Source organism: Salvelinus sp. IW2-2015, linkage group LG2, assembly GCF_002910315.2.
Source record: "Salvelinus sp. IW2-2015 linkage group LG2, ASM291031v2, whole genome shotgun sequence".
Taxonomy (NCBI): Eukaryota; Metazoa; Chordata; class Actinopteri; order Salmoniformes; family Salmonidae; genus Salvelinus; species Salvelinus sp. IW2-2015.
In genome coordinates this window covers 2,195,443-2,210,648 of record NC_036839.1, presented here as the reverse complement: position 1 = coordinate 2,210,648, position 15,206 = coordinate 2,195,443, and the positions used below count along the sequence as shown (strand labels likewise).

The 15,206-nt window shown below is 43.0% G+C and overlaps 1 protein-coding gene and 1 pseudogene across 22 annotated transcripts in view; one reads left to right on the top strand and one right to left on the bottom strand.

Annotated features, from left to right (window-relative positions):
* Positions 1–15,206, top strand: part of LOC111973092 (E3 ubiquitin-protein ligase MYCBP2) — a 309,758-nt gene that overhangs the window by 202,295 nt on the left and 92,257 nt on the right. For all 22 annotated transcript variants that reach the window (XM_024000406.1, XM_024000384.1, XM_024000447.1 and 19 more), the window contains 2 exons: positions 9,330–9,430; positions 13,775–13,993. In XM_024000406.1, the coding sequence (XP_023856174.1) occupies positions 9,330–9,430; positions 13,775–13,993 (320 nt within the window). The remainder of the gene's footprint in view (positions 1–9,329; positions 9,431–13,774; positions 13,994–15,206) is intronic.
* On the bottom strand, positions 10,029–11,483 carry LOC139028664 (sorting nexin-25 pseudogene; annotated as a pseudogene).

Here is a 15,206-nt window from a genome sequence, read left to right as displayed (position 1 = left end):
CCCCTCCTAGGGACAGCATGGAAGAGCACCAGTAAGCCAGTGACTCAGCCCCTGTAATAGGGTTAGAGGCATAGAATCCCAGTGGAGAGAGGGGAACCGGCCAGGCAGAGACACCAAGAGCGGTTCGTTTCTCCAGTGCCTTTCCGTTCACCTTCACACTCCTGGCCCAGTCTACACTCAATTATAGGACCTACTGAAGAGATGAGTCTTCAATAAAGACTTAAAGGTTGAGACCGAGTCTGCGTCTCTCACATGGGTAGGCAGACCATTCCATAAAAATGGAGCTCTATAGGAGGAAGCCCTGCCTCCAGCTGTTTGCTTAGAAATTCTAGGGACAAATAGGAGGCATGTGTCTTGTGACCGTAGCGTACGTGTAGTTATGTACGGCAGGACCAAATCGGAAAGATAGGTAGGAGCAAGCCCATGTAATGCTTTGTAGCTCAGCAGTAAAACATTGACATCAGCCCTTGCCTTAACAGGAAGCCAGTGTGGGGAAGCTAGCACTGGAGTAATATGATCACATTTCTTGGTTCTAGTCAGGATTCTAGCAGCTGTATTTATCACTAACTGAAGTTTATTTAGTGATTTATCCGGGTAGCCGGAAAGTAAAGCATTGTAGTAGTCTGACCTAGAAGTAACAAAAGCATGGATTCATTTTTCTGCTTCAATTTTGGACAGAACATTTCAAGTTTTTGCAATGTTACATAAATGGAAAAAAGCTGTCCTTGAAACAGTCTTGATATGTTCGTCAAAAGAGAGCTCAGGGTTTAGAGTAACGCCGAGGTCCTTCACAGTTTTATTTGAGACTTACAACCATCAAGATTAATTGTCATATTCAACAGAAGATCTCTTTGTTTCTTGGGACCTAGAACAAGCATCTCTGTTTTGTCCGAGTTTAAAAGTAGAAKGTTTTCAGCCATCCACTTCCTTATGTCTGAAACACAGGCTTCTAGCGAGGGCAATTTTGAGGCTTCAKCATGTTTCATTGAAATGTACAGCTGTGTGTCATCCGCATAGCAGTGAAAGTTAACATTATGTTTTCGAATGACATCCCCAAGAGGTAAAATATATAGTGAAAACAATAGTGGTCCTAAAACGGAACCTTGAGGAACACCGAAATTTACAGTTGATTTGTCAGAGGACACACCATTCACAGAGACGAACTGATATCTTTCTGACAGATAAGATCTAAACCAGGCCAGAACTTGTCCGTGTAGACCAATTTGGGTTTCCAATCTCTATATCAAAAGCAGCACTAAGGTGAGGAGCACGAGGACAGATGCAGAGTCTCGGTCTGACGCCTTTGCACCGGTGGTAAACAACCTTTTAGTCTCAGTGCTATGATGGAGTCTAAAACCAGACTGAAGCATTTCGTATACGTTGTTTGTCTTCAGGAAGGCAGTGAGTTGCTGCACAACAGCTTTGTCTAACATTTTTGAGAGGAAATATTTTGTGGGTCAAGGTGTGGCTTTTTCAAGAGAGGTTTTATTACTGCCACTTTTAGTGAGTTTGGTGCACATCCGGTAGATAGAGAGCCGTTTATTATGTTCAACATAGGAGGGCCAAGCACAGGAAGCAGCTTTTTCAGTAGTTTAGTTTGAATAGGGTCCAGTATGCAGCTTGAAGTTTTAGAGGCCATGCTTCTTTTCATCAATGTGTCAAGAGATATAGTACTAAAATACTTGAGTGTCTCCCTTGATCCTAGGTCCTGGCAGAGTTGTGCAGACTCAGGACAACTGAGCTTTGGAGGAATACGCAGATTTAAAGAGGAGTCCGTAATTTGCTTTCTAATGATCATGATCTTTTCCTCAAAGAAGTTCATGAATTTATTACTGCAGAAGTGAAAGCCATCCTCTCTTGGGGAATGCTGCTTTTTAGTTAGCTTTGCAACAGTATCAAAATAAAATATCGGATTGTTCTTATTTTCCTCAATTAAGTTGGAAAAATAGGATGATCGAGCAGCAGTGAGGGCTCTTCGATACTGCACGATACTGTCTTTCCAAGCTAGTCGGAAGACTTCCAGTTTGGTGTGGCGCCATTTCCGTTKCAATTTTCTGGAAGCTTGCTTCAGAGCTCGGGTATTTTCTGTATACCAGGGAGCTAGTTTCTTATGACAAATGTTTTTAGTTTTTAGGGGTGCAACTGCATCTAGGGTATTGCGCAAGCTTAAATTGAGTTCCTCAGTTAGGTGGTTAACTGATTTTTGTCCTCTGACGTCCTTGGGTAGGCAGAGGGAGTCTGGAAGGGCATCAAGGAATCTTTGGGCTGTCTGAGAATTTATAGCACGACTTTTGATGCTCCTTGGTTGGGGTCTGAGCAGATTATTTGTTGCGATTGCAAACGTAAAAAATGGTGGTCCGATAGTCCAGGATTATGAGGAAAAACACCACCACATTTATTCCACGGGACAAAACTAGGTCCAGAGTATGACTGTGGCAGTGAGTAGGTCCGGAGACATGTTGGACAAAACCCACTGAGTCGATGATGCCTTTTGGAGTGGGTTTGTGGACTTTTCTATGTGAATATTAAAGTCACCAGAAATTAGACTATTATCTGCTATGACTACAAGGTCCGATAGGAATTCAGGGATCTCAGTGAGGAACGCTGTATATGGCCCAGGAGGCCTGTAAACAGTAGCTATAAAAAGTGATTGAGTAGGCTGCATAGATTTCATGACTAGAAGCTCAAAAGACGTTTGTGTAAATTTAAATTTGCTATCAACACCTCCGCCTTTGCGTGATGCGCGGGGGATATGGTTACTAGTGTAACCAGGAGGTGAGGCCTCATTTAACACAGTAAATTAATCAGGCTTAAGCCATGTTTCAGTCAGGCCAATCACATCAAGATTATGATAAGTGATTATTTCATTGACTTTAACTGCCTTGGAAGTGAGGAATCTAACATTAACTTCTTACGGCGGAAATCCCGTTAACGGTATCGATTTGACAACAGCCAGTGAACGTGTAGGGCGCCAAATTCAAACAGATATCTCATAATTAAAATTCCTCAAACATACAAGTATTATACACAATTTTAAAGAGAAACTTGTTGTTAATCCCACCACAGTGTCCGATTCAAAAAGGCTTTACGACGAAAGCATACCATGCGATTATGTTAGGTCAGCGCCTAGTAACAAAAAACACAGCCATTTTCCAGCCAAAGAGAGGGGTCACAAAAAACAGAAATAGAGCAAAAGTTAATCACTAACCTTTGATAATCTTCATCATATGACACTCCCGGGACAACATGTTACACAATACATGTATGTTTTGTTCGATCAAGTTCATATTTGTATCCAAAAATCTGCTTACATTTGGATTTGCCTCCAAAACATCCCGTGAATTTGCACAGAGCCACATCAATTTACAGAAATACTCATAATAAACTTTGATAAAAGATACAAGTATTATGCACAGAATTATAGCGATACTTCTCCTTAATGCAACCGCTTTGTCAGATTTCAAAAAAGCTTTACGGAAAAAGGAAACCATGCAATAATCTGAGTACGGCGCTCAGAGACCAAAACAAGCCAAACATATACCTGCAATGTTGCGGAGTCAACAGAAGTCAGAAATAGCATTAGAAACATTAACTTACCTTTGATGAACTTCATCAGACTGCACTCCCATGAATCCCAGTTCCACAATAAATGTTTGATTGTTCGATAACGTCCATAATGTATGTCCTAATACCTCCTTTTTGTTTGCGCGTTTAGCCCAGTAATCCAAATGCTCAATGCGCGATCGCAAGTTATATTACAGTTCGTAGAAAAATGTCAAAACGAAGTATAGAATCAATCTTTAGGATGTTTTTATCATAAATCTTCAATAATGTTCCAACCGGAGAATTCCTTTGTCTTCAGAAATGCAATGGAACTCAAGCTAACTCTCACGTGAACACGCATGGTCAGCTCATGGCACTCTGCCAGACCACTGACTCATTCCCCTCTCATTCCCCCCTCCTTTACAGTAGAAGCATCAAACAAGGTTCTAAAGACTGTTGACATCTAGTGGAAGCCTTAGGAAGTGCAATATGACCCCATAGACACTGTATATTTGATAGGCAAAGAGTTGAAAATCGACCAACCTCAGATATCCCACTTCCTGGTTGGATTTTTCTCAGGTTTTTGCCTGCCATATGAGTTCTGTTATACTCACAGACATCATTCAAACAGTTTTAGAAACTTCAGTGTTTTCTATCCAATAGTAATAATAATATGCATATATTAGCATCTGGGACAGAGTAGGAGGCAGTTCACTCTGGGCACGCTATTCATCCAAAAGTGAAAATGCTGCCCCCTATCCCAAAAAAGTGAATCCCTACCATTGTGTCGCTGAGTTGCCATAATGCTTCAGCAGCGGTCTAAGGCACTGCATCTCAGTGCAAGAGGCGTTTTTACAGTCCCTGGTTCGAATAGGGCGGTGCACAATTGGCCCACTGTGATCCGGGTTTGGCCGGGGTAGGCCGTCATTGTAAATAAGAATTTGTTCTTAACTGACTTGCCGGGTTAAATTTGGATTGTTTTTCAGTCTCTCAGCTTTGATGCACCTGTACTGACCTCGCCTTCTGGATGATAGCGGGGTGAACAGGCAGTGGCTCGGTGGTTATTGTCCTTGATGATCTTTTTTGCCTTCCTCTGACATCGGGTGTTGTAGGTGTCCTGGAGGGCAGGTAGTTTGCCCTTGGTGATGCGTTGTGCAAACCGCACAACCCTCTGGAGAACCCGGCGGTTGTGGGCTGTGCAGTTTCCGTACAAGGCTGTGATACAGCCCGAAAGGATGCTCTGTTGTGCACCTGTAAAAGTTAGTGAGTGTTTTCGATGACGAGCCACATTTAGAGCTGGTTGCTCCATTTCTGCCAAAAAACGCAATTCGATACAATTTGTATTTATTGTGGATCCCCATTAGCTATTGCCAAAGCAGCAGCTACTCTTCCTGTGGTCCAGAAAAATTAAGGCAGTTTATACAATTTTAAAAACATTACAATACAGTCACAGATTTCACGAAACACTGTGTGCACTCAGGCCCCTACTCCAGCACTACCACATATCTACATTACTAAATCCAATCCATGTGTATGAATTGTACGTATGTTATTGTGTGTGTGTTTGTATGCATGTGTCTGCCAATGTTTGTGTTGCTTCACAGTCTCCGCTGTTCCATAATGTGTTTTTTTAAATCTGTTTTTTAAATCTATTTTTACTGCTTGCGTCAGTTACTTGATGTGGAATAGAGTTCCATGTAGTCATGGCTCTATGTAGTACTGTGCGCCTCCCATAGTCTGTCCTGGATTTGGGGACTGTGAAGAGACCTCTGGTGGCATGTCTAGTTGGGGTATGCATGGGTGTCCGAGCTGTGTGCCAGTAGTTTAGACAGACAGCTCGGTGCATTCAACATGTCAATACCTCTCATAAGTACAAGTCAATCGCTCTTCCACTTTGAGCCAGGAGAGATTGACATGCATATTATTATATTAGCTCTCTGTGTACATCCAAGGGCCAGCCGCGACATACGCCTAGTTTCCTGAAATGGGTCACAAATGCTAAAGTTGTCCGTGATAAGATTCAAACACCCAACCTTTGGGTTGCTATGTAGATGTTTGTGCTACATGCCCACACGCCATTCATTTTTGCCTGAAGTAACCTGTCTTTTGTAACCATACCAAACATAATATACACTAATTTGAGTGTCTCTGATTTTTGTTTACTATGTTACGTGTAGTCTATGAGGCCCGGCTGCAGGAATATGGGCTTTTACAAATGAGGGAAAGAGAAATTTAACAGACATGATGGAACACATTACATTTATTTAAATGTCTGGGAAAATGTGTAGGACAATGGGTATTATTTTGGAAAGATTTTATTTACATTGAAAATGCATTCATTCCTTTTCAATACCATATGTTTTAGAAAAAGAGTCACAACTCCCCTATATGGGGACGGCAGGTAGCCTAGTGGTTAGAGCGCTGGGCCAGTAATCAAAAGGTTACTGGATTGAATCCCACCGCTGACAAGGTAAAAATCTGTTATTCTACCCCTGAATAAGGCAGTTAACCCACTGTTCCCTGGTAGGCCGTCCTTGTAAATAAGAATTTGTTCTTAACTGACTTGCCTAGTTAAATAAATGTTACATTTAAAATGGGAATGTGTGATTGTGTTTTATAGTACAATTGTTTCTCAGTAGGAACATCAAAAATATCAACTGTCCTGTAAACAAACAGTAATGATAAGAAAGAGAAGTAGGTGCAGAGCTACATTTAAGCTTTTATGATTGCAATATTTTCCCAAAGAATTCTGAGCATTTGTCTGAATCAAAAACAGTACTTGTAAAGAGTGGCATTAGTTCTGAAAACAACAAATACATTTCATGAAATCAATTCCAACACTTCTATAACAGGCACATAATACTAAAAAACAAATGTTGAATTCCTATAAATCGTACTTAGACACTTGTTTCACAGTCCTTAATATTAAACAGGAAGGGACAGTTCCAAATTTACTAGAGGGGGGTCGAACTCGAGGGGTTGTAAAAAAAAAACACTACCCTCCTCCTTCATAAAATTAACAAAATAATAATGATCACCACATATAATAACTGTAGCAACCCTGTGTTTATAAACATGGATATCAACTTTACCACTTCAGTATGGTTTTGTGGCACAGTTGATGCCACGCAGGGTATCAATATTTTTTTTATTTTCGAAATTGTGCACTGTCCTCAAACAGTAGCATGGTATTATTTCACTGTAATAGCTACTGTAAATTGGACAGTGCAGTTAGCTTAAATTCTTGTTATTAATCTTTCTGCCAATATCAGAAATGTCTATGTCCTGGGAAATGTTCTTGTTACTTACAACCTCATGCTAATCGCATTGGCCTACGTTAGCTCAACCGTCCCGTGGACGGGACATGGATCACGAAGAAGTTTTAATGTTGCTGGACCCCAGGAAGAACTAATGGGCATTCTTAATAAATACAAATACTCCTGGACTAAAAAGCATGCTGAATGTAGAATCTCCATGCCAAAACATTCTTGACCAAGGATATGCGTAAAGCTGCAATATGTAACTTTTTGGGCGACCCTACCAAATCCACATAGACGTTTAAATGGTACAATGATTCTCTAAATGAATACTGTACATTGCTTGTTTTGTCACATAATCTGAAATTAGGAAAACTATTTGAATTTTAGCAACCAGAAAATGGAAGAGCTACTTCTGTACAGAAGTACAGAAAGTGGCTGTTCCACTGGATGTCATAAGGTGAATGCACCAATTTGTAAGTCGCTCTGGATAAGAGCGTCTGCTAAATGACTTAAATGTAAATGTAATGTACAGTGCACATTTAATCTGGGTCCAGAAAGGGCTCAGCATTTGCTCTTATTTGTTTAAAAAGCAGTTCTCCTAAAACTCCCGGACTACCTCACTTCATTTATATCCTGTAGATTTAGTGATGATCCGACACACTCCCAAAGTATACTACTTTGATGTTCCGCATTTCTCCTTTGAGTTGGGCAAACCTGCTTTAAGTTATTGTTCTTCATTCCAAGATGTATAAGAGCTGGATGTCCTGGTATCATTAGGTCACTTTAAGACTTTAATACAGGACATTCATTGTGGACTGCACTTGCAAAATCTAATAGTTTCTGCTCTGTATGTAATTTTATCTGTTTGAACTGTTTGTGTTGTTGATTGTTGTAACACAGGGCACGATTTAAAAAGAGAGCCTGGTCTCAACTGGGATTCCCTGTATAAATAATGGTTAAAACCTTTTAAAAAGAAAACCAGCCCTATACAGTTCCTTCGGAAAGTATTCAGAGCCCTTGACTTTTTCCACATTTTGTTACGTTACAGCCTTATTCTAAAATGGATTTAAATAAAAACTATTTCCGCAGCAATGTAAACTTAATACAATACTTTATGCAATTGTATGAAAAATAAACAAAAGAAACACCTTATATGTATTCAGACCCTTTGCTATGAGACTTGAAATTGAGCTCAGGTGCACCCCGTTTCCATTGATCATCCTTAAAATGTATCTACAACTTGATTCGAGTCCACCTGTGTAAAATTCTATTGATTGGACATGATTTGGAAAGGCACACACCTGTTGACAGTGCATGTCAGAGCAAAAACCAAGCTTGAGGTTGAATGAATTGCCTGTAGTGCTCCTAGATGACAGGATTGTGTCGAGGCAAAGGTCTGGAGAAGGGTACCAAAACATTTCTGCAGCTTTGATGGTCCCCAAGAACACAGTGGCCTCAATCAATTTTAAATGGAAGAAGTTTGGAGCCACCAAGACTCTTCCTGGCCACCTGGTCAAACTGAGCAATCGGGATAAGAGCCTTGGTCAGGGAGGTGACCAAGAACCCGATGGTCACTCTGACAGAGCTATGGTTCCTCTGTGGAGATGGGAGAACCTTCCAGAAGGACAACCATCTTTGCAGCACTCCACCAATGTGGCCTTTATTGTAGAGTGGCCAGACGAAAGCCACTCCTCAGTAAAAGGAACTTGACAGCCCGCTTGGTTTGCCAAAAGTCACCTAAAGACACTGACCATGAGAAACAAGATTCTCTGGTCAAGATTCTCTTGAAATCAAGATTGAACTCTTTGGCCTGAATGCCAAGTGTCACGTCTGGAGGGAAACCTGGTACCATCCCTACGGTGAAGCATGGTGGCGGTAACGTCATGCTGTGAGGATGTTTTTCAGCGGCAGGCAAAGATGAACGGAACAAAGTACAGAGAGATCCTTGATGAAAATATGTTCCAGACCACTCAGGACCTCCGACTGGGGCAATGGTTCACTTTCCAACAGGACAACGACACTAAGCACACAGCCAAGACAACACAGGAGTGGTTTGGGGATAAGTCTCTGAATGTCCTTGAGTGCCAGAGCCCGGACTTGAACCTGATTTAACATCGCTAGAGAGACAGGAAATTAGCTGTGCAGCAACAACGCTCCCCATCCAACCTGACAGAGCTTGAGAGGATCTGCAGAGAAGAATGGGATAAACTCCCCAAATACAGTTGTGCCAAGCTTGTAGCGTCATACCCAAGAAGACTGAAGGCTGTAATCGCTGCAAAAGGTGCTTCAACAAAGTACTGAGTAAAGTGTCTGAATACTTATGTAAATGTTATATTTCACTTTTTTATTAATCAGCCAACATTTCTAAAAAGTAGTTTTGTGCAAGATTGATTAGGGAAATAAACTATTTCATAAATTTTTGAGTAAGGCTGCAACCTAACAAAATGTGGAGGAAGTCGAGGTTTCTGAATACTTTCCGAAGGCTCTGTATGTCCGTATAATTCAAACCTGTGCTCTTGTCTGCAGCGGAGGACATCCCTGAGCTGCTAAGCTCTTCCAGTCTGTTCTCTATGCTGCTCCCCCTCATCCTGGCCTACATCGGCCCTGTGGCTACATCAGTACCCAAGGTGAGATGTGGTAAATGTTGTCTGTGAAGTAAGTTCTATTGTTTTTTTACTGCTGTATCTAGTCAAAGGTCCCTAAGGTGAGTAAGGTTTTTTTTCAAGAACTACATTGATCCAGCCTAGCACTCTTTGAAGCTACATGTATTTTTTTGCTACTTTTATCCCTTTTTCTCCACAATTGGTAGTTAGTCTTGTCCCCGTCTCTGCAACTCCCGTACGGACTCGGGAGCCATGTGTCCTCCAAAACACGACCCTGCGTCGCCACACTGTTTCTTGACACACTGCTTGCTTAACCCGGAAGCCAGCCACACCAATGTGTCAGGGAAACGTCGCACAACTGGCTACCAAAGTCAGCTTGCAGGCGCCCAGTCTCCCAGAAGGATTCGCTACAGCGTGAGTGGACAAGGACATCCCGGCCGGCCAAACCCTCCCTAACCAATTGTGCGCCGCCTCATAGGTCTCCCGGTCACGGCCAGCTGTGACACAGCCTGGTATCGAATCTGGGTCTGTAGTGACGCCTTAAGCACTGCAATGCAGTGCCTTAGACCGCTGCTCTGCTCGGGAGGCCCTTTGAAGCTACATTTGTATTGTTTCTAAATAGTCAAAACAACTTTGCAATAACAACACTGTCAATAATCCCACCAAGAATGGGGATGCTTTCTTGCAGTGACATGACTCCGATCTCCATCTCCCTATTGAGCTCTGGACACAGCTCTGTAAGGAACATCTCCAGGAGGATGCAAAGTAGATTCTTGTTGGCACTTGTCTCCTGAAGTGCGTTGAAGACCTTGATGCTTCCATATCTGGCATTCTGCTGTCCCACGTAGTTCTGTAGTGTGCCTGCGATGTTGTTGAGTAGCTTCTGTTAGGCTCTCTCTTTGGTCTCCTGATGTTCAGCATCTGTCCTAACATTGTTGTGGATGGCTCGCTTTTCGTTGGACCAGAAGGTGTCCCTGTTGATGTAGTGCACAAGCATCTTCTCACTGAGTACCCAGTTGATAGTGTCTCTTATCTGCTTGTTACTGTTTTTTCCAATTGCGACTTGAACTAGTCCAATGAGTGTTTTTTCGAACCCACTTGAAGATGCCTCTGAGTTTAAAGATCTCCCCTATGAGCATGAAGCAGAGTTCTGCCAGGCCGTCCCTATTCCTGTCCGTCTCATCCTCATAGTCACGGTTATCCTCGGTCTCCTCTCTGTGAGAGAAGAAGTCTCAAGGGACACTCTCCAGAATAGTGGCCAGGAAGGAGGAGTACATTTTTAGGAAGTCCATGACCTTCAAGTGCTCTGGACAGGGGCTGTGGAAGGAATAGAGCTCCTCACTCTGACACATCTGCATGTCAGTCAGCATTTTCTCCAAAGGGGCATTGGGCTTGTTTTTAGACTGCTCAAGGAACGTTTGTTCAACGGAATGGCAGTTTATTGATGGAAGGCAGCTGGACATTTTTTCAAGAAAGGGAAAGGTCACCTGCTATGTTAAACTGACTGTTCTGGAAGGAGTCGCTTTGCAGGAGGCTCACATTTGATGAAGTAGCATGTCATCTGCTCCCGCTTCTCCTCAGCCCCAGTGATGTGGGCCCTCCAGTACCACAGTTTCTCACAACCCCAGACAGTCAGGGAAATGTGCAGTTGCAAGTCGCTGTGCTCGTTCTCCATTGCCCCTATCTCTTTCAGCTTATGCATGTCCTGTTTATTGGGCTTGGAGTTTTTTTGGATAGAGCCCAGGGCCTGGCATTTACATTCCAATTTGTTGTAGAGCTTGTGCAGCTTGATGGCATTGTAGCTGGCTTGCTCGTTGATCCCTTTGCTGCCCTCATCCAGTGCCCTTTCCCCAACCTCTGGAAGAACAGGTAGTATTCCTTTATGGTCTCGTAGGTGTAGGCCTTCGTGGTGCTCCAGCTGAGACAGCAGCATGCGGTTGATGTAGTCAGGTTCACTGAGTACCTCCACCGGGGGCTTCAACACTTTGGTGGCGATGACCTCCACCAACACCACTTGCAGACTATTGGAGTGGGCGTTGCGTGTGGGTAGCAGGCACAGCGAACCGCAACTCCTCATTGGGGGTGCGCAGGCATGGGTGCAGGGGGAAGGACTTGGCCAGTACCTCTTGCCTTGTGAATGTTAACCTGTTTTAAGGTCTTACTCACATCGGCTACGGCGAGCGTGATCACACAGTCATCCGGAACAACTGATGCTCTCATGCTTGTTTCAGTGTTACTTGCTTCGAAGCGAGCATAGAAGTAATTTAGCTCCTGTGGTAGGCTTGTGTCACTGGGCAGCTCTCGGGTGTGCTTCCCTTTGTAGTCTGTAATAGTTTGCAAGCCCTGCCACATCCTACGAGCGTCGGAGCCGGTGTAGTACGATTCGTTCTTAGTCCTGTATTGACGCTTTGCCTGTTTGATGGTTCGTCAGCGGGTATAGCGGGATTTCTTATGAGCTTCCGGGTTAGAGTCCCACTCCTTGAAAGCACCAGCTGTACCCTTTAGTTCAGTGCGAATGTTGCCTGTAATCCATGGCTTCTGGTTGGGGTATGTACGTACAGTCACTGTAGTAATGACGTCCTCAATGCACTTATTGATAAAACCAGTGACTGATGTGGTGTACTCCTCAATGCCATCGGAAGAATCCCGGAACATATTCCAGTCTGTGCTAGCAAAACAGTGCTGTAGTTTAGCATCTGCTTCATCTGACCACTTTTTATAGACCGAGTCACTGGTGCTTCCTGCTTTAATTTTTGCTTGTAAGCAGGAGGATAGAATTATGGTCCGATTTTCCAAATGGAGGGCGAGGGAGAGCTTTGTACGCGTCTCTGTGTGAAGTAAAGGTGGTCTAGAAGTTGTTGTTTTTTGGCCCGCCTGTTAGCTTGCCTCGATTCTTGCCATTTTCCTTCGACCTTTCATTAAAGAGCGGTTTTCCTCCACAGTACTGCCTCTGACTGGATTTTTTTCCCCTGCACCATTCTCGGTAAAGCCTAGAGACTGTCGTGCGTGAAAAGCCCAGGAGGCCGGCCGTTTTTGAGATACTGGAACTGGCGCACCTGGCACCGACGATCCTATCTCGCTTAAATTCACTTAGGTCACTCGTTTTGCCCATTCTGAAGTTCAATCGAACATTACCTGAATGCTTCTAACTTTCAACATCACAGTTATGTTGTATTCAGTAGCCTAACTGATTAGGCCTAGAGTGCCAAATAATACGCCCAAACTTGTGCCGTGCCACCTGCATACACACACACACACCCCACACACGCAGAATTCACACATCACCCCCACGAATACACACACATATCCAAACACTTCTCAGCATCCCCACACACACACAGCATCCCCAACACGCACCGCACACACTTCTCACTAAGTTGGAACTGTAACACAGAAGGCTATACTACTAGTCTAATAACATAGCTTACTTCTAAGGTAGGCCTACACCTGGGTTGGGTTACATTGTAATGTTATGTTTGGTGTTGATGAGTTACGCTAGTGATGGGAGGAAAAATTACACAGTTTCCAGCAAATAATTAGCCTAGGCTGAGACCGAGTGAGCTGCCTGCTAGCCACCTGCACAGCAAGATAGATGGGACACATTTTCAATTCGCTTAAGCCACTGAATTCTGGTAGTTTACACCAGAATATAACCAAATTTGCCACTGGCACAATACAGCCACTGCAAAGCATCGCTGCCTCTCGTCCAGAGCGTTACCTCAGCGAATGGCATCAAGCCAACAAACACTCCCTCACACTAGGTAGCATCTCGTCATGAAAACACCAAATGTAGCTACATAGCAGCACTTTGTAAGCTGCTATGTTTTGGTCTCTGAAAACGTCAATGACAGAAGCGAAGGAAAAAGCTTTTTACCTTATATTTTAGTCAAAGGACATCTGTTGACCGTATAACACCCTTTCCCATACTTGCTAGCAATAAAATTACTCTGGAGTGAGGAACACACTGATTTCACGGGTTTCATAAAGGCTGTCCAGCAGAATTTAATGTTCCAAGCACGGCACTTTTGGGCTTATATCACAACGTACAGTATTGTGATTTTTAGACATGGTTAAAAATAACTTCCACATTCATGTTTCCAAATTATTTATTATGTATTTTGACGACCACATAGTTGACATTTAGTGAAAATGTGTTTTGTCACTGCTGTTTTTTGTAGATTTCTCGCATAACGTCCGTTGTTTGTTACGTCACCTAACACCCTACCTATGTGTTTAGATGTAAATGTTATTTAAGATCATACACGCTATACACAGAGGGTCGACTTCCTGCTTTCAGACATCAACAACATCTAAGTCTTCCTCTTAAGTGAAAGAGAACTATTGTGATGATTTTTTATTCCACATCAGGCCGCAGTGGAAGTCTTTGGTCTGGTCCAGGAGTTACTTCCTGCTGCCTCCGCTCTGAACCAGAAATATGCCCCACCGGCTTTCAACCCCAACCAATCAACAGACAGCACCACGGGTAACCAGCCGGAGCAGGGCCTATCAGCTTGCACCACCTCCAGTCACTATGCTGTGATAGAGAGTGATCACCCTTACAAGCAGGCCGGAGTCGCACAGTATAAGGTAACGCACACACCCATACACACACACGGTACAGTAGGACTATTCACAACATATGAATTCTAGTAGTCAAGGGTAAAAAAAAAAGTACATATAAAACTATATATTTTATATTTATTAACATACATACACACACACAATGCACACACACACACACACACACACACACACACACACACACACACACACACACACACACACAGTACCAGTCAAACGTTTGGACACCTACTCATTGAAGGGTTTTCTTTATTTTTACTACATTGTAGAATAATAGTGGACTTCAAAACTATGAAATAACACATATGGAATCATGTAGTAACCCAAAAAGTGTTATACAGATTCTTCAAAGATTCTTCATTCTCCTGGAGGTGTGTTTTCCTGTTGAGAAACAAATGATAGTCCCACTAAGCGCAAACCAGATGGGATGGCATATTGCTGCAGAATGCTGTGGTAGCCATGCTGGTTAAGTGTACCTTGAATTGTAAATAAATCACTGACAGTGTCACCAGCAATGCACCATCACACCTGCTCCTCTTTCCTTCACCGTGGGAACCATACATGCGGAGATCATCTGTTCACCTACTCTGCGTCTCACAAAGACACGGCAGTTAGAACAAAAAATCTCCAATTTGGACTCATCAGACCAAAGGACAGATTTCCACCAGTGTGATGTCCATTGCTTGTGTGTCTTGGCCCACGCAAGTCCCTCCTTTTTATTGGTGTCCTTTAGTAGTGGTTTCTTTGCAGCAATTCGACCATGGAGGCCTGATTTACACAGTCTCCTCTGAACAGTTGATGTTGAGATGTATCTGTTACTTGAACTCTGAAGCATTTATTTGGGCTGCAGTTTCTGAGGCTGGTAACTCTAATGAACTTATCCTCTGCAGCAGAGGTAACTCTGGGTCTTCCTTTCCTGTGGTTGTCCTCATGAGCGGCAGTTTCATCATCGCGCTTGATGGTTTTTGTGACTGCACTTGAAGAAACTTTAAAAGTTCTTGAAATTTTCCGTATTGACTGACCTTCATGTCTTAAAGTAATGATGGACTGTCATTTCTCTTTGCTTATTTGAGCTGTTCTTGTCATAAAATGGACTTGGTCTTATACCAAATAGGGCTGTCTTCTGTATACCAACCCTACCTTGTCACAACACTGATTGCTCAAACACATGAAGGAGGAAAGAAATTCCACAAATTAACTTTTAACAAGGCACACTTGT